Source organism: Fistularia commersonii, chromosome 35, assembly GCF_037954325.1.
Source record: "Fistularia commersonii isolate RoL2024-O1a breed Wild chromosome 35, RoL_Fcom_v1.0, whole genome shotgun sequence".
NCBI classification, from domain to species: Eukaryota; Metazoa; Chordata; class Actinopteri; order Syngnathiformes; family Fistulariidae; genus Fistularia; species Fistularia commersonii.
The window spans coordinates 160,920-185,000 of NC_141318.1; the positions used below are offsets into that span (position 1 = coordinate 160,920).

The 24,081-nt window shown below is 55.3% G+C and overlaps 3 protein-coding genes across 3 annotated transcripts in view; 2 read left to right on the top strand and 1 right to left on the bottom strand.

Moving 5' to 3' along the window:
* Positions 1-266: 266 nt before the first annotated feature.
* On the top strand, positions 267-18,326 carry arhgef12b (Rho guanine nucleotide exchange factor (GEF) 12b). Its single transcript, XM_086142272.1, is given in 35 exon segments — positions 267-732; positions 4,419-4,510; positions 5,426-5,524; positions 5,620-5,669; positions 5,834-5,891; positions 6,153-6,352; positions 7,695-7,814; positions 7,981-8,073; positions 11,084-11,194; positions 11,271-11,369; positions 11,477-11,519; positions 11,629-11,734; positions 11,845-11,982; positions 12,067-12,099; positions 12,269-12,383; positions 12,463-12,568; positions 12,719-12,756; positions 12,758-12,976; positions 13,059-13,195; positions 13,265-13,431; positions 13,508-13,654; positions 13,740-13,825; positions 13,928-14,053; positions 14,124-14,238; positions 14,583-14,683; positions 14,756-14,833; positions 15,001-15,076; positions 15,151-15,318; positions 15,419-15,506; positions 15,631-15,714; positions 15,780-15,874; positions 16,025-16,333; positions 16,405-16,569; positions 16,779-16,978; positions 17,279-18,326. Coding segments are annotated over 35 exon segments (3,978 nt in total). The 5' UTR covers positions 267-700; the 3' UTR covers positions 17,363-18,326.
* A 1,073-nt stretch (positions 18,327-19,399) lies between these two features.
* tlcd5b (TLC domain containing 5b) lies at positions 19,400-21,318 on the bottom strand. The gene is made up of 3 exons (XM_086142602.1): positions 21,186-21,318; positions 20,771-20,975; positions 19,400-20,362 (listed from the first exon to the last, which is right to left on the bottom strand). The coding sequence occupies exons 2-3, from the start codon at positions 20,958-20,960 to the stop codon at positions 19,851-19,853; spliced, it is 702 nt and encodes a 233-aa protein (XP_085998728.1). The 5' UTR covers positions 20,961-20,975; positions 21,186-21,318; the 3' UTR covers positions 19,400-19,850.
* Positions 21,319-23,340: 2,022 nt separating this feature from the next.
* rcc1l (RCC1 like) overlaps positions 23,341-24,081 on the top strand; it is an 11,493-nt gene continuing 10,752 nt past the window's right edge. The window contains exons 1-3 of the mRNA XM_086142183.1: positions 23,341-23,550; positions 23,653-23,782; positions 23,874-24,002. Coding sequence (XP_085998309.1) covers positions 23,341-23,550; positions 23,653-23,782; positions 23,874-24,002 — 469 coding nt within the window. The remainder of the gene's footprint in view (positions 23,551-23,652; positions 23,783-23,873; positions 24,003-24,081) is intronic.

Consider the following 24,081-nt stretch of genomic DNA (forward strand, 5'->3'; position numbering starts at 1 on the left):
TCATAGCAACGAAACATCAGGGCTGGTGGTCCTCCATGGGGAGGAGCAGGAGGTGTGGTGGTGGTGATGATGGAAGGAGCTCCTCTAAAGTTCTGGCTAATACTTGTGGCGATGACGTCACGGGAGAGCCAGAAGAGCTTCGCGGAAAGGGAGATTATAATCCGGGAGGAGGAGGAGACCTCCTGCGAGAAGAAGAGGAGGTCTCCTCCTCCTCCGCAATTACAACGCGCTTCAACGAGCTCGACCGGCGCATGCGCCCTGGCGCCCTTCAGAGAAGTACGAGGTGTCCGTGAACGCATCTCCTCCGACTCTTGGGGGGAGTTTCCTCTTTCTGCTGGAAGAGGAAGAGGAGCAGGAGGAGCAGCAGGACCCCCTCGGACCTTCTCGGACCCTCTGAGACCGCGTCGGACCTTCTCGGACCTTCTCGGCCCAGCAGCCGCCGCGGGCGGGGGAGGCGCGGCGGGTTCCCGGGAAACGCTCCGGTTCCGAGTCGGACTCCGGACGTCCTGAAGGAGAACCCGAACCGGGACGTCCTCTCTGCCGCGGGGGGACTTCTGCGTGAGCTCGGTCCAGGACCCGGGAGGATCCAGGAGGATCCAGGAGGATCCCGGAGGATCCCGCGGACCGGGGGCGGCCCGGCCAGTAGATCGACCGGAGCAAAGTTGTTTTGGAGAAGATCCGGGAACCTCCAGGCGGCCCGATGAGCGGGACACAGTCCACTCTCACGGACAGGTAGGACACGGGGCTCCACCCGGAGCTCAGATGTTCCCCCTGGACTTCCACTGGGTGCTGTGTTTATTGCCTGGTCCAGCCGAGTCTGCTCAGAACTTCGCTGGTATCTGGTGTTGTCCTGAGGTGCTGCGAAGTGGAGGCTTGGATCATTCGGAGGGGTGGTCTACTGAGGTGGACCCACGGGACTAGAGGTTCGCGGTGAAGGTGTGAGTTTGCAGAGGTCATCAGGATGAACGGATGGATCAGGAACATTTGAGAGGTGTTTCCTGGATGTTCTTGGTGTCCTCCATAAACCTTCAAACCATAAAACTACCCAACTGAGGAATGTTTTTCACATTTCCGGAGAAACCAGCAGGAGCTCCTCAGATGTTCTCCTCATGGGAGGTTCCTCTCGGAAGTGATTTGTTAAGAAGGTTCCGTCAGGTGGATCTCCTCCCGGTCTGGATCTCCTGAAGGTGTTTGGAGAACCCGCTGTACTGACGCCCCTCACCGAGATGGAGGGTTGTTCTTCTCTGTCATTCACCCCCTTTTGGACCTACCTCAAATGACCAGAAGTCAATGAGCCGGTGAGATGTTCCCGAGGAGATGCTGGTGACTAACCTTGGAGCACCGGCACTTGGAAACTGGTGAAGATGCAGTGGAAACATCCCCACCGAGATCCGTTGGGGATCCGTTGGAAGTCCAGACTGAGGTTGCTAGCGTTAGCGTCAGCCTCCCAGACGGTGGAGCAGACCAGGGTGGAGCAGATCAGGGTGCTGATGTTATGTTCAGCGACTGTCTTGAAGGCCCAGTGTTCCCTGGGTTCCTCCGGCTCACGGCTCTGAAACTCTGCATGAGGTTATTTTTATGCGGAGAACATGAAGGGAGAACCTAGAAAACCGAAGCGGGTTCTCCGACGGGGATCAGAGTTTACGCGGGGATCGATGAGTTCCTCAGAGACCTTCTGAAGGACGTGTCTTCAGGACCATCACTCCTTGGGTTTAGTGGAGTTCCAATTTGTTGTTGAGGTTCTGCTGGTTCTCCACGGACGCGGTTCTCTTCCTTCATCCAGGACTTCTTCTTGTGCTCTACATGTTCTAGATTGTTTCCCCTGGCTGGAAAGTCCGGAGGGTTCTGGTCCCAACTCAGCAGAACCCCGGGAGGGTTCCGTCACCCGGCAACCCTCCTGCCAGCTCCGGCGCAGCGAGGTCACTTCCTGGACGGCGCTGAAAGGTTTCTGGGGGAAGAATTGGACCCGACCTCGCCGGGCGGCTGAGGGTTGGAGGTTCTCTGAGGGTTCCTCGTCCACCAGCAGGTCTCTGTGTTCTCCTCACATGGGTTGGATTGGAGGTGTCTGAGGTTCTAGCAGAATAAAGGTGGAACCTCAGGAGAACCCCAAGTTCAGGAGAAGGTTCCCTCAATTTTAAAGCTTGAAAGATGAAGATCACCATGACGACCACGCGTTCAGAATCCTGCTTCGAACAGGGAAACCGTGTAGAACCGGTTAGAACTGGATCTGGTTAGAACTAGAACTCTGTTAGAACCGGTCAGAGCCAGTTAGAACGGTGTGGGAACTGGGCTGTGTGTGTGTGTGTGTGTGTGTGTGTGTGTGTGTGTGTGTGTGTGTTCAGGGGAAAGGTGACATCACTGTGAAACAATGCCCCCCCACCCCACCCCCAAGTCAGAGCCTCTAGGCTGGACTCACCTTCACCTTCTGGGCTGGTGGTCCAGAGAGAAGGTCCTGGGAGAACAAGGCTGATGTTCCACCATCTGAGGAAACGTCTCCCCGGGGAGGGGGGGGGGGGGCAGAGGAACTGCAGAGAACCTTCAGACTCTGGAAACACAGCAGAACAGAGTCAGGTGGACCAGAGCTCCAGACAGCAAGTCCACTGTGATCTGGTGAAGACCAGGCAGGAGGTGCCAGCCTTCACTGGCGAGGGAAAGGAGAAGATGGCGAGGGGTGGGCGAGGGACATCGACCAATGGCAACCAGTGAGACTCAAAGCTCGGGCTCTGAAGACCTCACTGATCAAGACCAGGGCCAGAAGACCTGCCAGACCCCAGCCCCGACAGGCAGGAGCCCCTATCAGCAACCAGGAACCCTCTGGTATGTTTGGCATCTGGGGAAGTGAAGGTCCACCCCCGCTGAGAAGGCGTAGACTCGGAGAACGCTCAGCTAGAACGTCACAGGAACCTCTTGTCCTGCCCCGGGGAACGCACATGACAGCAGGTTCTCCAGAGGAACCGGGTCGGGACCAGCATGGGAGTGGAAGACTGACTGTACTTCACTCATTCCCCTCCAGCTGGTCTTCCTGAGAAGGTTTGGAGTGTGCGGAGTCATGATGTCACCAGGAAGTGACCTAGAATCAGTTCAAAGGTCAACTTTCAAAATAGGATGGTGTTGGTGAGGAGCATGTCCCTGAGAAGCTTCTGGATCACGTCTGGAGGTTCACCAGGTCAGATCTTCTCGTTGTGGAACTGGACTTGGATTCTAGATCATGTCTTTGTTCTCTGGTGAAACCAGGTTCCTCCAGAGAGCTCAGACCAACCTCCAGTTCCTCTCCACTTTCACATTAGGGATGATGGTGGACGTTGAAGGTCCGTGTTTCCAGATCAAGGTGAAACTTTAGGTATCAACCCCTGTGGTCAGCCGGACCTTCAGAGATGTTCCTGCCAGCTTCAGCGCAGCAGGAACCTCAGCTTCCAGATGGACTTGATCTGGAGGACCGTCATTCTCCAGTTTTCCGCCAGTTCTCCTGGTTCTCGGACCAGGACCTTAACTGCAGGGCCGCCGTCGGTGCTGAGGTTCTATAAGTTCTAAGCCGGGCTTTAGATCTGCAGTTGGAGTTTGGATGTGACGTCCTGCTGAGCTGAGAAGCAGCCCCCCCCCCCCCCCCCCACTCTGCCCCCCTTTGCTCCCCCTTCTTTCCCAGCCTTCTTCTCCGTCCAGGAAGCTGGACCAGGTCCAGGAGCTGCTGTGTTTCCGGGAATGTGTCCCACAAAGCTCCAGTGTGGCGGGGGGGCCATTGTTACCCTCCCCAGAAGGAGGGGCGGGGGGGGGGGGGGCAGTCCAAACAAATCTTCCCCTTGTGGAGGGAGGAGGGGAGGGGTTCTATTTATAGACTGGGGCCTCTGGAGTCCACCGGGGGGGGGCTTGACTACCAGAGTACTTCAAAACAAAGTACTGGGCAGTACTGATGCAGTACTGGGTTAGTGCATATGTAGTGTTGGGTTAGTACACATGCAGTGTTAGCCAGTACTGATGCAGTACTAGGTTAGTACACATGTAGTGTTGGGTTAGTACATATGGAGTTCTGGGTTAGTACACATGCAGTGTTAGCCAGTACTGATGCAGTACTAGGTTAGTACACATGTAGTGTTGGGTTAGTACATATGGAGTTCTGGGTTAGTACACATGCAGTGTTGGCCAGTACTGATGCAGTACTAGGTTAGTACACATGTAGTGTTGGGTTAGTACTGATGCAGAACTGGGTCAGGAAACATGTAGTACCATGTGCTTTCCCTGATCTCAGAAGGAACAGTCTCAGCATCTGCAAACAACGAGATTGCCCCCAGGTGGACCTCCAGCTTCTGCTTCTGGACCCCCCCCCCCCCCTCCATGTGTGGGGCAACGCCTGTTAGCGTCCATTAGCTCTGGTAGCGCCTCTTCTGTGAGTCATATTTTGAAAGGTGTCCTTCTGCTTTCAGGACCCCCAACATTCTGAACAAAGAACCTGCAGACAAGAAGACCAGGAATGACAAGTCCTCCGTGTCCATCAAACACGAGTTCGACCCCACCGGTAAGGTCCGCCACAACAACCCTTCTCTGCCATCCCCGCCGTATGCTACAGTATGCTAAGCTGCGTTGCGGCAGAACAGGGCATGGAGGAATTCCGGATCCATCCGGGAGGGAAATGATGAAGAACTAGGTCGAGAACCTTTTAGGGACGACGGGACAAAAATGGAGAGCCGGGAGAGACCCAACCTCAAACCCTAGGGGCAGGACTTGTATCAGACAGTGGACGGATGGATGGATGATGGATGGATGGACGGACTGATGAACGGACGGATATATGGATGAATAGATGAAGGGATGGATAGACGGATGGATGGACGGATGGATGGTTCTGCCAATAATGTAGTCATGACCTAATAATGCAGAAGGATGGAGGACCTTGTGGAGGTCCTTGTGGAACACCACAGTGTCAGTCAGACCTTTCAGACTGGTGAGTCACCAGGCTGGACTTCTCCAGAAGAGCATTGATAAATGGAGACAGGAAATGAGCTGTAGGCCTGCAGGAAGTGCTCCTCCAGACACCGGAAAGGGTTTTTTTTCCAGGAACCAGATCTCCCATCTCAGACGTCTAGCCTTATCAGAGCCGAGAACCGAGCTGCTCTGGAACCTTCCCTCCACGGGGCACTTCTCCTTAACCGCCATCTTGGATCTTGGACGGAGCTGCCGGCGGAACGCCGTCCACACAGGTTCTGAAGAAGCTTCTCGTTGTGGAACCTTGTGGGCGAAGGTGGACAGAGAGGAGAAGAGAACGTGAGACTTCTAGAGCCTCCTTGATCAGCCACTTCCTGCTGGACACCTTCTCCACTGAGGAGGTTCTCGCTGATCCTCACCTCATCTGAAGGGCTCTCATACACTTAGGAGACCTCCTTAACACCACCTCCACTGTGTGTGTGTGTGTGTGTGTGTGTGTGTGTGTCAGGTCTGGTCCAGCGCTGTGTGATAATCCAGAGGGATGAGAACGGCTTTGGGCTGACTGTGAGTGGAGACAACCCGGTGTTTGTGCAGCTGGTCAAGGAGGGTAAGGCTGCACACACACACACACACACACACACACACACACACACACACACACACACACACACACACACACCTGACGTCTCACTTGATCTCCAGATGGAGCTGCCATGCGGGCCGGCGTCCAGACGGGGGACAGAATCATCAAGGTGTGGTTCTCCAGACGTTCTGGGCTGTGTGTTGTCCTCCTCAGATGTTCTGAAGGAGGCTTCGGTTCTGCTTCTGTGAGGCTGCGGGTTCTCGGGGGAACCGGAGACACCGGTTCAGAGGTTCTGAGCTTCTGAGCTTCTGAGCTTCCACCTTCCATTTCCAGGTCAACGGGACCCTGGTCACACACTCCAACCACATTGAGGTGGTGAAGCTCATCAGATGTAAGAACTTCCATTCTGTCCCGTCCAAGTTCCAAAGGTCTTCCTCCCAAGTCCTCCTCCAGCCTCGGCCTCTGGTGGGTCCAGGAGGAAGTGCACCTTCATTCACATGTCCTTGCTGACTCTCCTCTTCTTCTTTTCTTCTTCCTGCTCATCTTCTCTTCAACTTCTTCTTCTTCTTCTTCTTTTTCTTCTTTGTCTTCTTCTTCTTCTTCCTCCTGATCTTCTCTTCCACTTCTTCTTCTTCCTGGTCCTGGTGGACAGCGGGCTCCTACGTGGCCCTGACGGTGCTGGGCAGACCTCCAGGCCTGTCTCAGATCCCCCTGGAGGAGGAGGAGCCAGAGGAGGATGAGGATGAGGAGGAGAAGGAGGATGGAGATGCGACCCAGATGTCAGCTGGGGAGCTGAGGAGCAGCTGGACCTGCGGCGCCCAGGAGGCCGGACCCAGCCCAGCGCAGGAACCGGTAAGAACCTGAGGGTCTCAGTCCGCTGGACCACCGCTCCTTCCTCCTCCTCGTCCTCCTCCTCTACCTTTGAGCCAGTCTCCTCCTCGTGGCCTCCTCCAGGCCAGACATCCTGCAGCAGGTGGTCCTCCAGGAGCAGCAGGAGAGGCTGGTGAAATATGGACGACCGAGAAGCGCTTCCAAGTGACTGGAGGTCCAAGGTGTTCTCCAGTACCTGGGTCAAACGACCCAAGGAGTTACTGCCCAACCATCTGAAGGAAGTCAACGCACTGGAGAAAGGAGAGGTTGTGAAGGTCCTGTGATGGTCCTGTGATAGTCCAGGAGGCCCGGAGCACCTCGATGCTGCAGGATCTCCTGGGATTGAGGTTCTTCAGACGCCTCCTGCTGGCAGGACGAGGAACAGGGGGCAGGAAATGACCCGCTGATCTTTCACCGCAGCAGAACGTCCGATGGAGGGAGGAGAAGGAGAGGGTGGTTAGACCTCCTGCAGGCAGGAGACTGACATCCACATGAAAGCCCGAGCGGCGCCGTCACTTCCTGTTTCCTGTTTACTGGACGCCCGGAGCTCCACAGGCACCAACATCTCAGGCACTTCAGCTTGGAGACCAAGGTTTCCTGTTTCCTCCAAACAAAGATCGGGATTTATTCCGAACAAAAGCAGGAGGTTCCCAACTTTTTGCATTCACCACTTCATGATTCTCCACTGGAGGCCTTTGCTCTGAAGGTCACTTCCTGTTCCGCCTCCACGCCATTGGCTAGTTTTCACCTGTCCCTTCCAGGTGGAGCCTGGCAGGGTCGCCGGGACGACGTGTTCTAGACCGGCGGCACCTCGGTGGGTCCGCACGCTGTCAGGTTCTACCGGGTTCTCCAGAGGCCTGCGAGCCCAGGCCGAAGCGGAACCGGAACGTGGAACCCCTCTGGTCCAGGTCAGAAGATCAGGGTTTCAAGTCCACGTTGAGGAAGAGAAGACGAGGCGGTGAAAGACCTTCTGAAGGTGGTGGATTATTGATTATTTGGGACAAATCATGGTGTCAGAGGGCCGGAGGCCAGAAGTTCCACAGAAGAACCCCGGCCCATTTTCAGAGTGGATCTCTTTGCATTTGAGAGCCTAGAAGATGCTCATTATGGGATGTGGGAGGTTGGAGCCAGAGATTCTCCTCCAGAAGCCTGCAAAGGGACCTCCAATCTGGGCTCCTAAAAATAGATGAAATGGTTCTTCCGGAACGTTCCGGGGTTTTCCCTTCATTTTCCTCCAGACTAAACAAACAATTAGTCTAATGGTCCTTCCTGTGTGTGTGTGTGTGTGTGTGTGTGTGTGTGTGTGTGTGTGTGTGTGTGTCAGATGTGTGTCGGACTCCTTCCAGAAGGTCCCGTCAGAAGTGCGACCCCCCGTCAGAGTCCCATCATGAAGCGAGGTGACGCCCCGAGCTTCGGCCCCGACGAGGACTCGGCCCCTGAGACGGTGCGTCCCGCCTCCCTTCGGACCTCCAAGCCTTCCGTCCTGAGCAGGATCTGAGGATCTCTGACCCTTCTGGTGTCCTCTGACGGCTGACTTGGGTTTTGGAAAAAAGCCCCTCAGGGGTCGTTGATGTTCTACCACCAGACTGAGGAGTGTTTGTGATCCCCAGGAGGTCCAGAGCGCAGCGGGGAGCCCCCCCTACCTCATCCACCCCCTCATCATCGGAGCAGAGGATGACTACTTTGACTCGCAGCAGGAGCAGGTGAGAAGGTCCATCCCAGGCCTGCTGTCGCCGTGTCATGAAGATTACGGGAGTGGCAATATTACAGACATTACGGTGGGCGTCATCTTATGGACATTACGGTACTATCATGGCGCTGCCGGGAAGAGAAATGGAGTAGGACTTATCTTGAGGGAGGAGTTTGTCAGGAATGTTCTGGAAGTGAAAAGAATGTCCGATAGACTCATGAGCCTGAAGCTGGACATTGAAGGAGAGATGCTCAATGTTGTTGTTGGCTATGAACCACAGGTGGGACGGGACTTAGAAGAGAAGGAGAAGTTCTGGATTGACTTAGATTCAGAAAAATATCCCCAGAGATGACAAAGTGGTCTTTGGTGCAGACTTCAATGGGCATGTTGGTGCAGTCAATAGAGGGGATGAAGAAGTGATGAGATGAGATGAGATCTGTTCGAACAGATTTGTTTGTCACAGCAGCACAACAATAACAATGTCAATAAATATGAATATAAATATAAATAGAAGAGACAAGTGACAACAACAACAGCGAGGGTAAAAATAGATGACAGAGTGATGGGCAGATTTGGTTTCCAGGATAGGAATGCAGAGGGACAGATGGTGGTAGATTTTGCAAAAAGGAAAAGAGCGGAGGTAGGAGCACACAGGTAGACTACATCTTGTATAGACGAGGTAACCTGAAAGAGATCAGTGACTGCAAAGTAGTTGTAGGTGAGAGTGTAGCCAGACAGCATAGGATGCTGGTTAGTAGGATGACTCTGGTGACAAGGAAGATTAAGAGGACAAAGGCAGAGCAGAGGACAAAATGGTGGAAGCTGAAAAGGGAGGAGTGTTGTATGGTTTTCAGGGAGGAGTTCAGAAAGACAGAAAGGGTGGTCAGGGTGAGCTTCCAGATGATTGGACAACAACAGCTTGTGTTATCAGGGAGACAGGTAGAAGAGTACTTGGTGTGTCATCTGGAAGGAAAGTAGATAAGGAGACTTGGTGGTGGAATGAGGAAGTGCAGGAGTGTATACAGAGAAAGCGGTTAGCAAAGAAGAAGTGAGATACTGAGAGGACTGAAGAGAACAGACAGGCATTCAGGGAGATGCAGTGAAAGGTAAAGATGGAGGTAGCAAAGCCAAAACAAAGGGCGTATGATGACTTGTATGCTCGGTTGGATAGTAAGGAGGGTGAGAATGATCTATACAGGTTGGCGAAACAGAGAGATAAAGATGGAAAGGATGTACAGCAGGTCCGGGTGATAAAGGACAGAGAGGGAAATGTATTGACAGATGCTAGAAGAGTGAAGGGAAGATGGAAAGAGTACTTTGAAGAGCTGATGAATGTGGAAAATGAAATAGAGGCAAGGGTAGAAGAGGTGACTATTGTAGACCACAAAGTAGCAGAGATTAGTAAAAGTGAAGTGAGGAAGGCATTGAAGAGGATGAAGAGTGGAAAAGCAGTTGGTCCTGATGATATACCTGTGGAGGTGTGGAAGTGTCGAGGAGAGGCAGCGGTAGATTTTCTGACTAGATGATCCAACAGGATCTTAGAGAGTGAGAAGAAGCTTGAAGAATGGAGACAAAGTGTGATGGTGCCTATTTTTAAGAATAAAGGGGATGTGCAGAATTGTGGCAACTATAGAGGGATAAAGTTGATGAGCCATACAATGAAGTTATGGGAAAGAGTAGTGGAAACTAGACTGAGAGCAGAAGTCAGCATTTGTGAACAGCAGTATGGCTTCATGCCTAGGAAGAGTACTACAGATGCAGTATTTGCATTGAGAATGCTAATAGAAAAGTACAGAGAAGGCCAGAGGGAGCTGGTTTGTGTTTTTGTAGACCTAGAAAAAGCATATGACAGGGTGCCAAGAGAGGAGCTCTGGTATTGTATGAGGAAGTCTGCAATGGCAGAGAAGTATGTTAAACTGGTGCAGGACATGTATGCTCGCTGTGAGACACTGGTACGGTGTGCTGTAGGGGTAACAGAGAAGTTTAAGGTGGAGGTGGGACTCCATCAGGGATCAGCTCTGAGCCTCTTCTTGTTTACAATGGTGATGGACAGGCTGACAGATGAGGTTAGACAGGAATCCCCATGGACCATGATGTTTGCGGAGAACATTGTGATCTGTAGTGAGAGCAGACAACAGGTAGAGGAAAATCTCGAGAGGCTGAGGTATGCTCTGGAAAGGAGAGGAATGAAGGTTAGTCGCAGCAAGACAGAATATATGTGTGTGACTGAGAGGAACAGAAGTTCAACAGTGAGGCAACGTGGAGTGGAGATATAGAAGATGGACAGTTTTAAGTACTTGGGCTCAACTGTCTAAAACAATGGGGAGTGTGGAGAGGAGGTGAAGAAACAGGTCCAAGCAGGTTGGAACAGGTGGAGAAAAGTGTCAGAGGCACTATGAGATAGAAGAGTATCAGCCAGAATGAAAGGGAAGGTGGAGGAGACAGTGGTGAGATGGTCTTCAAACAGTTACAATGACCAAAAGACATCAGGCAGAAATAGAGGTGGCAGAGATGAAGATGTTGAGGTTCTCTTTGGGAGTGACCAGGATGGATAGGATCAGGAACGAGTCCATCAGAGGAACGGCAGATGTTAGATGTTCTGGAGAGAAGGTCAGAGAAGCCAGACTGAGATGGTTGGGTCATGGACAGAGGAGGGATAGAGAATATATTGGTAGACGGATGCTGGAATTGGTAGTCTAGAGGAAGACCAAAGAGAAGATGGATTGATGTCATGAGAGAGGATAGGAAGGTAGTTGAGTTGGTGTGAGAGAGGAGGATCCAGAGAACAGCTTAAGATGGAGAAGGTGGATTTGCTCTGGAGACCCTGAAAGGAAAAGACCAAAGGAGGAGAAGAAGAACGGTAATCATGGACATTGTGGTGGCGTCCTATTATGGACAGTACAGGAACAACTGTGTGTTTTTCCTGCCAGTTTGTAACAAATTAAAGGTTTATTTGATGAAACTCTTCATTTCAGTGTTTATTTTGCTGTTTTACCTCCATGTTTGCACTTCCTGTCCAGCAGGTCAACAGCCAGTGCAGCTGCTTCCAGAACATGGACCTGCTCAAGGCCAGACCTGCTCACCTCGCTGTCTTCCTCCATCACGTGGTCTCACAGTTTGACCCTGCACCTCTGGTACACACACACACACACACACACACACACACACACACACACACATTGACACTGATGGACCGGCCGTCTCCTCCAGCTGTGCTTCCTGTTCGCTGACCTGCACAAGCAGACCAGCTCCAAGGAGAGCCGTCGCTTCTTCTTGGAGTTCCATTCGCTCTTCATGGACAGATCTGCTGTGAGTTCTCACACCCCCACCCTCTTCTGTGTGTGTCTGTGTGTGTGTGTGTGTGTGTGTGTGTGTGTGTGTGTGTGTGCTCACCCTCTCCTGTGTTTTTTTTCCAGAACCTCAAGGTCCCAGTTCCAGATTCAGTCTCAAGTGAGCTCGGTAAGAGACGCCCAAGCAATGAGGAGATGAGGAGTTCCACCAATTACAAGTGTGTGTGTGTGTGTGTGTGTGTGTGTGTGTGTGTGTGTGTGTGTGTGTGTGTGTGCAGAGAGGCGGAGGCTTGAGCTGATCCCAGAGGAGGTGTGTAAACAGTACACCCAGATGTTGCAGGACACACTCCTGCCTGACCTGCACAAGAACCTGGAAGACTTCAGGTTCTCCAATGTTCTCCTGACTCATCAGTCCATCCTTTGGAAGTCAGACACCAGTTTTGACTGTGTGTTTGTGTGTGTGTGTGTGTGTGTGTGTGTGTGTGTGCGCACAGACACAAACGCAGCATGGGTCTGACCCTGGCTGAAGACGAGCTCTCCAGGCTGGACTGGGATGGAGCGAAGGACCAGCAGAACCTGGACAGGGAGTGTTCCTGTGCAGAACATGTTCTCTCCAAGATCGAGGACATTCTGTGAGTCCCCGACTTGTGAGTGTGTGTGAGTGTGTGTGTGTGTGTGTGTTTGTGTGTGGTTTCACCCTGAGCTTTGTCCTGCAGGTTGACGTCTCAGCCCACAGAGGAGGAGAAGAGGTACGTGAGGTTGTTTGGTGGTGATGTTAGAACGTTCCCTCAGGTCTGACGGCCATGGGAGATGGTAGAACATGGGATTAGGTGGATCTGCAGTCCTGCCGTGGAAGTCGAGTGTGAACGTGTGTGTGTGCGTGTTTGTGTGTGTGTGTGTGTGTGTGTGGTGCCCCAGCCAGACCATGCAGTACGTGATCCTCACCTACATGAAGCACCTGGGCGTGAAGGTGAAGGAACCCCGAGGCCTGGAGCAGAAACGAGCCAGAATCAACTTTCTGCCCAAGATCAAGGTAGGAGAACCCCAGCTGCCCCCACCTGCCCCCATCTGCCCTCCTCCTCAGTGTCTTCTCCTTTTACCCGAACAAGCAGAAGAGCATCAAGCCGGAGAAGGAAGGTGAGGAGAAGGTGAAGAAGCCGCGGTTCCCCAACATCCTGGGACCTCCTCGGCGTCTGACCAGAGTGGACTCCACCTCGGGTGAGAACCTCAGGTCCTCACATGGAGGCACAGATGTTGTTACCCTGATATTACTGGAATTAATGCTGTTGATGTGTCAACAAAGAGTGTGTCAAATGATTAATGGCTGTGTGTGTGTGTGTGTGTGTGTGTGTGTGTGTGTGTGTGAAGTCAATAAGGCGGTGGAGCTGAACAGGCAGCGGTCGCCGAAGCTCCTCCCCCAGCCGGCGCCCGTCGTCCTGGAGCAGTGTGACTCCGCCCCCTCGGGCTCCGGTCGTGGTCGAGCTCCTCCCCCCGCTGAAGCTCCGGACGCCGGCGCCGCGGTTCTGCCGCCGAGCGGAGGCCCCGCCCCCGGCCCCGCCTCCGGCTCCGCCCCCGGCTCGCCGGCGGTCCAGAAGGTTGACGCGGGCGTCCAGGAGTGGGACTGCAGTAAGACCTCCCTTCCTGCAGGAGAACCCTTTGAGAACCCGTGGACCTCGGAGCTGAAGAACCTTCTGGCCGTGTCTTCCAGACGTGTCTCCGCCCCCCCGGCCGCCGGACGCCCCCCCGACCCCCCCCCCACCAGGACGGCGCCTCCGGTCCCACGCAGTTCGACTTCAGCCCCTCCAACCTGGAGCAGCTGCAGGAGGAGGACCAGGAGACCTTCAGGTGCCGGCGAGCCAGGAAGGATCCGGCCGGGTCCGAGGACCTTCTGCTCATGGTCCCGCTCTTCTCCAGAACGGAGGTCCAGGCGGCGTCCAGCCCGGGGGACGTCCAGAGCGAGGAGGACCTGGTGGTGGAGGCGGAGGGCGAGGAGGAACCGCTCAACTGGCAGAGCCTGGTGGGCCGCGGCGTCCTGGAGACCCTGACCCCGCTGGAGATCAAACGCCAGGAAGTCATCAACGGTGAGACGCCGGCCCGCCTCCGACCTCCTCCGAGCCACGCCCCTCCTGACCCGCCCCCTGCCGCTCGGCCAATCAGAGCTCTTCTACACGGAGCGAGCGCACCTGAGGAAGCTGAGGGTCATGGACAGCGTCTTCTACCAGAGGCTCAACAGGGACGCCGTCCTGCCTCCTGAGGACATCAGGAACATCTTCACCAACCTGGAGGAGATCTTGCAGCTGCACGGTACACCCACACACACACACACACACACACACACACACACACACACATACATGTCTGAGACTAAGAGGGTGTGTGAACCTCACAGTGTCCATCACCGAGCAGATGAGCTCCATCAGGAGGCGCAGCGAGACGTCCGTCATTGGCCAGATTGGAGATGACCTTCTGTCCTGGGTGAGGACCTGCCTGGGTTCTCTGGCTCCTCTCCATGTTTTCTCAAAGTCCACTAACAAGCCATCTTTGAGACCCTGAGAGGTTCTGTCTGACCTTCGACAGTTTGGCGGCGAGGAAGAGGAGAAGGTCCAGAGGGCTGTGGGGACCTTCTGCAGCAACCAGCCGTCGGCGCTGGAGCTCATCAAGTCCAGGAGGAAGAAGGACCAGCGTTTCACCTCCTTCATGCAGGTCAGGTGTGGGCGTGGGGGCGTCATGGCGGCGGCGGTGTTGGCGGCTGACGGAGAGCGTGTTCCTCCAGGAGGCCGAGAGGAACCGGCTGTGTCGGAGGCAGCAGCTGAAGGACATCATCCCCGTGGAGATGCAGAGGTTCACCAAGTACCCGCTTCTCTTGGAGAACATCGCCAAGTACACAGGTAGGGTCGCCGGGTTCCCCCGCAGAACCTCAGCCCCGCATTCTTCACGTCTGGTGAAGAGCAAGGAGGCCCGCAGGAGGTGCACCATCAAGGCTCAGGCCACCTCCAAACAGGAAGTGGATCTCCAAGCTCCTGTAGGAGATGATCTATTTCGTCGATCTTCTTCATTATCGTTGTTACAAAACTCCATTAGATCTCAAAGGGAACCAGTCTTACTTGTGGGAAGGTAGAACATGGGGTCTCCAAGGAAAGGGTTCTCTTTGGAAGGAGAACTCAGGGTTCTCTCAGAGAACCTGGCTGTCAGGGCCCGGAGGTCCATGAGCAGCAGGACTTTGTTCCCGCAGAGGACGAGGAGGACAAGGAGAAGGTGAGGAGGGCCGGAGAGTGCTGTAAGAAGATCCTCAACCACGTCAACCAGGCGGTGAAGGAGGCGGAGAACAAACAGGCAGGACTCAAACCCTCAACCTTCTTCCGTGGAAGACCATTGTCCTCCTGAAGGCCTGTCTTCTCCCCACAGAGGCTGGAGGACTACCAGAGGAGGCTGGACGTCTCCTCCCTCAAACCCAGCGAGAACCCCGTCATCCTGGAACTCAAGGTGAGAGAAGGCGTTCTCCTTTTCGTCCAGAAGGCTCTATGGAGTCAGACGTTCGTCACGTCTCCTCCGCTTGTGATGGTCGCAGAAGGTTCCTCCGATAGAATGGGGAACCTCCTCCCTCCTCTGTGCCTTCAGTGAGAAGGACGTTCTTACTTGTTCTCCTGCAGAACCTGGACCTGACCAAGAGGAAGATGGTCCATGAAGGTCCCCTCGCCTGGAGGGTCAACAAGGAGAAGACCATCGGTGGGAAGATATCCAGGTGAGGCTGAACGTGAGCGTGGTGCCGGTGGAGCTAACGGCCCCCTGTCCTCCTCCAGAGCTCTACACCATCCTGCTGGAGGACATCCTGGTTCTACTGCAGAAGCAGGACGAGCGCCTGGTCCTCAAGTTCCACGTGAAGAACGTGGCGAGCGCCATGGACACCAAGCACATCTTCAGCCCCGTCATCAAACTCAACACGGTGCTGGTTCGGCCCGTGGCCACAGGTGAGGACGGAGGTCCATCTTCAGGTGGTTGAACCCCCATTGACCTTCTGTTCTTCTGAAGCCCAGATAGAACATCTAACACCTCCATGTCTCCTCCCAGACACCAAGGCCTTCTTCGTCCTGTCCATGTCTGAGAACGGACCGCAGATCTACCAGCTGAAGGCTCGGACCGTTTCTGACCAGAGAACGTGAGTTCCAATGACGACGGCGGTACTTCTATGTGGTACCTGCTCCTGGTCCTGGTCCTGGTCCTGGTCCTGGTCCTGGTCCTTCCCCTGCTTCTGCTCTTCACCTCGCGGTGTCCTCCTGCAGGTGGCAGTGTCTGATCACGCAGCGTGCCGAGGCGATGAAGGCCCAGCCCCACGGTGGAGATGTTCCTCCTCCTCCCCCGTCAGAGTGAGTTCCTCGATGAAGACCTCGCCGGCCTCCCGGCCTCCTGGCTAACGTCCGGTGTGTTCCAGGGCTGAGAGCGACGCCATGGAGATCATGAACGGCGGGATCTCCAAACCCAGGACGGAGGTGCACGGGTCCTCGGGGCAGAACCTCCTGGCCTCAGGTAGGTCAGCAGAAGCCCACTCTTGCTCGTGGGTGATGAAGGTGTGTGTTTGCTGACACCAGGAGTTCTTCTACCTTCTCACGGACCTCCAGATGAACATTCCTTCAATATTTGGGAATCACACAAACAAACCATGAGGTTCTCCATTAGATGTTCTCGTCACGTTCTCCCGTGCCGTTGGTCCGCCCCCAGACTTTCCATCTCCTGCGAACCCCTTCGACGGCCTGAAGTCTGAGGATGAAGAGGAGGAGCTGTCGGCGGTGGAGCGACGGGAGGTGGAGGTGCAGGTGGAGGAGGAGGAGGAGGTGGACGAGGAGGAGCTGGAGGCCTTCCTGGACGGCCGTCTGGTGGACCCCCTGCCCCTCCTGCAGGAGAGGTCTCGTAGAGGGATCGCCCTGGAGAACCATGGAGACCCGTCGGCCTTCGACGCTTCCAAGGCCGAAGAGGCCCTGAGGACACGTGGGTTGGACCTCCAGGGAGCAGAAGGTCCGGGTTTCCGGGGTCTCACGTCCTGTCTCCTTGTGTCCCAGTGGTGGCGCTGAAGCAGCTGGTCTTCAACCACGTGATGAGCCGGGAGATGGAGGAGATGGAGAAAATGGAGGACGAGGAGGAGGAGGGGAGGAGCGACCTCGACGGAACCTCCTCGCACAGAGAAGAACCTCCACCTGGTTCCACGCCACCCATCACCAGTGAAGGTACCGTCCTGGAGGTCCTCCTGATGGCGAGGAACCGGGGGGGAGATCTTTAGAACCCGGGGGAGGAGCTACAAAGTTCTGTCAGTACGATCAATCGATAGCCAATCACGTCACAGCCCTCAGGTCAAGTGACGTCAAATCGGCGTCTTCCGCTGAAAGACACGGCAAATCCACCGTCTGGACATCGCCTGACCTGCTCGCTCTCCTAGGGTCCTTCCTGGTTCTGGACCTGGACGGCCACGTCCATGGCGACGGCGTGGACGAGGTGGACGAGGTGGACGAGGACGCCGCCGTGGACATGAGGAAGCTGCTGTCCTCCTCGTCGCAGGCGGGGGGCGGAGGACCAGACCTCCAACGACAGCTCAGGACTCACCTGCGACTCCTGCAGACAGACCTGCAGTACCTGAAGGTTCTGACCGCAGTACTTCATCAGCTGGAGAGTTTCTGGTCAAGTGTTGATTCTTCTGTGCTCGTACTGGTACTCGGACTAGCAAATGAAAACAGTTGGAGGGGGAAGAGGTCCAACCTCCGGCCCCGTGCCTGAAGGTTGGGTTCTAGAAGGGTCTACAAGGTTGGGTTCCTGAAGCTGGGGATCCGGAGGGTTGGGTTCTAGAAGGGTCTACAAGGTTGGGTTCCCGAAGGCTCGGGTTTCTGAAGGCCTGGTTCTAGAAGAACCGCTCTGACGGCTGCTGTCCTGGTCTTCTTGCAGGAGGTGGAGCTGAAGTACGAGGAGCTCCGTCAGACGCTGGATGACCCCGTTGTGGTTCACCGAGGAGAACCAGACAGGTGGTGACATCAGGAGGCCACGCCGCTCCTGGTCTTGTTGGCCTGAGTCGGAGGTCACGTCGGCCTCTGAAGCGACGCCATCTTCTTCTCGTCACGAGAGCTGTTCCGCCGAATACTCCGGACCTCATGGAGAACGGACGCTGTTTGCTGACTCGCCGGCTCTAGGAATGTGGATCTTCTGAAAACACTGGAGACAGGAGGTTCAGCAGACCCACCTTAGGTCCAGGACTCTGGACCCCAAGCTCTGCACACGCCTCCATCAGAACATCGGGCTCTTAATGTTCCTCCTGGTGGCCTTTCCACCTCCTTCTTCACACCCGGTTCTTCCCGATAGAAAGGATCTGGATTCCTCAGCTCTTCGTCCGCAGAACTCAAAGTAGAGCCTCGTTGATTTCACCTTGAAAATGTCAATCTGACACTTGAAAATTTGATGAATCACATGTTCTCCTGGTTCCTGGAGGTTCTTCCAGGCATCGCGCTGTTTGGCAAGAAGTCATTTCCATCGTGCAAAGCTAAATAAATCTTTTGGAGAACCTGGAGAACCAGGAGAACATGGAAGAAGTGACAGAAATACAGGAAGGTTCTGCAAGTGAAGAAGAAGGAAATTGCCTGAAAGGTTCTGGAGGTGGAACCGCGTTGGTCCGGGCATGCATGTGAACAGACCACCTGACTGATCTTCTATTTGGACCTCCTCTTCATCCCACCTTCATCTCCAGGCTACACTGAATTTGAACCTTTCATCCCTCAAAGGACAGAGCTGGGTTCCTTCAGGTTGGTCCTCCAGGTTCCTCCAGGTTGGTCACCACCGGCCCTTCCAGAACCTGTGGAGGTTCCATGGAGGCTCCGTGGACCAGACCTGCTGAGAGGGTCCACCTGGGCGTCCAGGTGTATTTGGGTTACACCTTCTGCCCAGCAGACACCTTCACCGCTGTTACTCTCTCATTAACCAATCACATTAAAGCTCCGCCCACACAAAGCTCCGCCTCCAGCATGTTTTCTGTCTCATCTCCAGCAGTCGTTACAAAGTTATTACAGTCATGACACAATTATTACACACTTAAGACCCACTTATCACCCAGTTAAACCACCACCACCCTGGTACCCCGTGCTGGTCCCGTGGTGGTCCCGTGGTGGTCCCGTTCTGGTCCCGTGCTGGTCCCGTGCTGGTCCCGTGGTGATCCCATGGTGGTCCCGTGGTGGTCCCGTGCTGGTCCCGTGCTGGTCCCGTGGTGGTCCCGTGGTGGTCCCGTGGTGGTCCCGTGGTGGTCCCGTGCTGGTCCCGTGCTGGTCCCGTGGTGATCCCATGGTGGTCCCGGGGCAGCGGTGGGAGCTCCAGTCAGGTGACTTGGGCTGGACTCGGCAGGATCTTGGGTTGGAACCCCGCGGAGCTTCAACCTGGCAGTCCAGAAGGTTAGAGAGTGGTCGTTCCTTCAGGAGAACGGAAGCGGTGAGAAGCTGGGGTTCCATGGTGGGTAGAACAGTGACTGGGTTCCACCTCTTCTGTCAGGAGAACCCAAACAAACAGGTTTATCACACCTTTAGTCACTCGTTCATTAACCATTGATTGGAGCCTTGATGGAGGAGGGGAACCAGAAGAACCCAACCTTCACAGAAACACCAAGAACCATCAGGAACCACCAAGAACCAGTTTGAGTTTGATCCAGTTTAATCCAGACTAGAAGATGAGGTTCAGGCAGACGGGCAGGCAGAAGGGGATGAATGGATGAATGGATGAATGGATGAATGGATGAATGGAGCAGTTAAAAAATGATGGATGGATGGATGGATGGATGAGTAGATGAGTGTATGGATGGATGGATGGATGGATGGATGAGTAGATGAGTGGATGGATGGATGGATGGATAGATGGGTGAATGAAAGATGAGAAGTTGAATGAGAGGATGGATAAATGGATGAATGGATGGATGGATGGATGAATGGATGAATGGATGGATGGATGAATGGATGGATGGATGGATGAGTGGATGAGTGGATGGATGGATGAGTGGATGGATGGATGGATGGATGGAGCGGTTAAAAAATGATGGATGGATGGATGGATGAGTAGATGAGTGTATGGATGGATGGATGGATGGATGGATGGATGGATGGAGCGGTTAAAAAATGATGGATGGATGGATGGATGAGTAGATGAGTGTATGGATGGATGGATGGATGGATGGATGGATGGAGCGGTTAAAAAATGATGGATGGATGAGTGGATGAGTGGATGGATGGATGAGTGGATGGATGGATGGATGGATGAATGGATGGATGGAGCGGTTAAAAAATGATGGATGGATGGATGGATGAGTAGATGAGTGTATGGATGGATGGATGGATGGATGGATGGATGGATGGATGGGTGAATGAAAGGATGAGAAGTTGAATGAGAGGATGGATAAATGGATGGATGGATGGATGAATGGATGGATGGATGAGTGGATGAGTGGATGGATGCTGGTCAGATGTTGTGTTCCAGGAGGTCCTGTATTCTAGTCCTGTTGTTGGTGCCGCTCGCCGTCCGTCCACTTCCTGTACTTGGCTCTGCACTTCCTGTATCCGAAGCGGGCGATGTCCACCATGAAGACCCAGGCCAGGCCGTACATCAGCACGCCGCCCAGCTTCATGGCCGCCGTCGTCCGCGGCGACGTCAGCTCGCAGTACAACATGGCCGCCCCCACGCCCACGCGCAGGCCGGCGAACAGCAGGACGAAGAGGAGGTCCACGGCGTCGGCCAGCGCGCCGCGGTGGCGTCCCAGGCGGCGCAGGAACCAGCGCAGCTGCAGCAGAGGGTTGGTGACCTCGCTGCCGAACACCACGCCGCACGTCTCGCACGCCGACACGCCGCTGAGCAGCGCCAGCAGGAGGCCCGCCACGCTGGCGCCGTGGTGGAGCAGCATCACCGGACCTTCGCCGCCGTGGAGCGTGCACCAGCCCAGGTCGAACAGGAAGTAGCCCAGGCACACGGACAGGACCCGGACCTGCAGCTCCGTGTTCTCCGTCCCTGGAGACCACAACATGTCGGAGTCACATCTGAGGAGACGTCGGGAGACCGACCGCGGCACGGAGACCCCGAGGAGGACCGAGCGGACCTTCTGGAACGCAGAGGAACCACACACTCTGCAGGCTAACAGGACCTCCGCTCCGCCGCTACCTTCGTGACGTTTGTTACATCTGAGGAACATCTCGATCGTCCCGGAGGACGACGAGCGTCTTCTACTCGACGCGGCCTTCTACTGACGCCGGTTCGACCACCGGGGCTCCACGGCACGACGGCGTGAAGATACCGGCGGATCTCGGTCGGACGACAGCAGCTCCACGGAGTTCGGAAGAAGACCCGGAGGAGACCTTCACCTCTTTGACGGAGCTCCGGAATCATCGGCTACCTCAGAGTAAGGACATGTGAAGGAACCTGCGTGCGTGAGCGGCCACGGTCCGTCGATGAAGATGACGTACGCCGTCAGGACCACGATGACCACCCCGTGGGTGAGGGTGACCAGACGGCAGCTCCACTCCGCCTCCCGCTGGATGAAGGTCCGGCGGAACAGGAAGTAGAGACCCAGCCAGCCCATCAGGCTGCAGCTCACTTCCAGCAGCGGCATGGTGGAGAGCGGGGTCTGCAGAAGAAAGCCGAGTTACCGGTGCGGTCCGGAGGAGGATCGGGATCTTCACGCCTTCAGCCTCGGCGTCGGCGCTCTCGGCTCCTCCCGGCGGCGACACGTCCGGGTCCAGATCGGGACTCGCGAGTCCCAGATTTGTGTTCTTCTGTTCCGGCGTGTTCTCCAGACCCGCGGCTTCAAACGGCCTCGCGCTCGGCCACGGCTCACCTGAGCTTCTCCTCCCGCTCCTCACGGGGCCGGCAGAGATCTCCGCGTGTCCTCCTCGTCCATCAGAGCTCCTCCGGAGTTCCTGTCGGCGGACGCGTTCCCGGCGGTCCAGAAGGTTGGTGGACGCTGATCCTCTTAGAGGATTAGCGTCTGTCTCTGCTCTGAGCCGCCGGCGGGAGGTTCCTCTTCCTGCTCCTCGGAGAACCTCCTGGAAGAATAATCCCAGGGGAGCCCCGCCTCCAGGCCGCTCACGTTTAGAAGGAGTGGAACCACAAACGCATGAGATGGAGCGAAGGGTCAGCGGGGTCAGCAGGGTCAGCGGGGTCAGCAGGGGTCAGCGGGGTCAGCGGGGTCAGCGGGGTCAGCAGGGTCAGCAGGGGTCAGCAGGGTCAGCAGGGTCAGCAGGGTCAGCGGGGGTCAGCGGGGGTCAGCAGGGTCAGCAGGGGTCAGCAGGGTCAGCAGGGTCAGCGGGGTCAGCAGGGGTCAGCGGGGGTCAGGCCACCTCATCCTCGCTCCATCCCTAGATTGACACTTGGGTTAAAATCACAGAGGAAATAATCAATAATCTTAATCTGAGTTTTGTTTCACCCTGGAATAGACAGGAACATGGTAAGAACACACTAACAACACATAGTCATGCAGTAATAACACGCTAAGAACATGCAGTCACACACTAACAACACATAGTCATGCAGTAATAACATGCTAACAACATGCAGTCACACACTAACAACACATAGTCATGCAGTAATAACATGCTAACAACATGCAGTCACACACTAACAACACATAGTCATGCAGTAATAACATGCTAACAACATGCAGTCACACACTAACAACACATAGTCATGCAGTAATAACATGCTGACAACACATAATCACACAGTAATAACACGCTAGCAACATGCAGTCACACAGTAATAACATGCTAACAACATGCAGTCACACACTAACAACACATAGTCATGCAGTAATAACATGCTAACAACATGCAGTCACACACTAACAACACATAGTCATGCAGTAATAACATGCTAACAACATGCAGTCACACACTAACAATACATAGTCATGCAGTAATAACATGCTAACAACATGCAGTCACACACTAACAATACATAGTCATGCAGTAATAACATGCTAACAACACATAATCACACAGTAATAACACGCCAACCACAAGCGGTCACATGTAATGTTCACTGCACAAACTAAATAGTGGTGCAGGATCAGAGGTCTTCAGAGGACCACAGCATCTGGTCCACTGGTCCAGTGGGTTCTCCTGCCGGCTTCTCTTTGGCTTCTCTTTGTGTTCTCCTCATGTTCTCCTCATGTTCTCCTCATGTTCTCCCTATGTTCTCCCTATGTTCTCCTCATGTTCTCCTCATGTTCTCCTCATGTTCTCCTCATGTTCTCCCTATGTTCTCCTCATGTTCTCCTAATGTTCTCCCTATGTTCTCCTCATGTTCTCCTCATGTTCTCCCTATGTTCTCCTCATGTTCTCCTCATGTTCTCCCTATGTTCTCCTCATGTTCTCATGTTCTCCGGGTTCCTCGCACAGTCCAGGGTGTGTTTGGATGATTGACGGCTGAGCGTCCCGGTAAATAATTGCAGATGTCATGACGTCTCGTGATGACGTCACCGGCCAGCCGAGTCAAACCCTCGACTCGTGCCTCCGTGCGGCAGGAGGGCGCTCGTGCGCTGGTGCCCTCATGGAGGAGAAGAAGAAGAAGAAGAAGAAGAAGAAGAAGAAGAAGAACAAGAAGAAGAAGAAGAAGAAGAAGAAGCAGCAGCAGGAGGAGCAGCAGTTTCCGGGTCGTGGACTCGTGCGTCGTCCCTCGCGTGTCTTCGTTCCTCGGAAGCGGAAGTGCGTCGGCGCGCGGCAGAGGTGACACGCGCCCCGTCCGCCGTGACGTTTGATTGACAGCTGTCCATCACGCGTCGAGCTTCCGACTCGGGTCCTCCCGGCGCGTGCACGTGATGTCCGCGGAAGCGGCGCGTTGCGGTCTCGTGTCCTGAGGTCCACCTGCAGCCCAGGTTCTCCACCGGAGGCCTCCTGAGGTTCTGCAGGATGTTCTCCCGCCTGGCACCGGTCTGTCGGGGGCCGGAGGTCCGCGGTCTGGCGGTCCTGAGGGGGTCCGGAGGGGGATCTGGGATGGGGTCCGGGACGGGGTCCGGGAGGGGGTCCGAGGAGAGCTCCGGGGGGGGGCCGGTGTTCCAGTACGTGGGCCAGAAGAAGAAGCCGGGCCTCAAGGTGTTCGTGTGGGGCTTCAGCTTCAGCGGCGCCCTGGGGGTCCAGGGGGGGGGCGGCAGGAGGCCCCGCAAGTACCAGCTGACCCCCCGCCGGCTGGAGACCGAGGAGCAGGTACGTGGGGGTTTGGGGGTCTCCTGGAGGTCTCCTGGAGGTCTCCTGGAGGTCAGCTGAACACGTGCCACCAAAGGTCCCGGTTCTCCTCCCGTCCTCCAGGTCTCCTCGGCGGCCTGCGGCTACGGCTTCACCCTGCTGGCCTCCAGCGGCCGCGGCGGCACCAGGCTGTGGGGGATGGGCCTCAACGTGGACTCCCAGCTGGGCTTCCAGAGGTCCAGGCACAGCCGGCGTGAGGAGCTCCCACCTTCTCCTGTCGTTCCCCTCCGTTGTCCCTCAGAAGCTCCGCTCACCTCCCGTTCTTCTCCGACGTTGTCCTTCAGACCAGAGCTACGACTACGTCCTGGAACCTTCTCCCGTGGTGCTGCCGCTGCGCCAGCCTCTGCAGACCCGGGTGCTGCAGGTCTCCTGTGGACGGGCTCACTCTCTGGTCCTCACAGACCAGGAGGGAGGTAAGACCTCCGCCAGCTTCTCCTCCGGCTCCTCGGTCCAGAGAACAGGCCGGATCTTAAGATCCGCGTCCCGGATGTT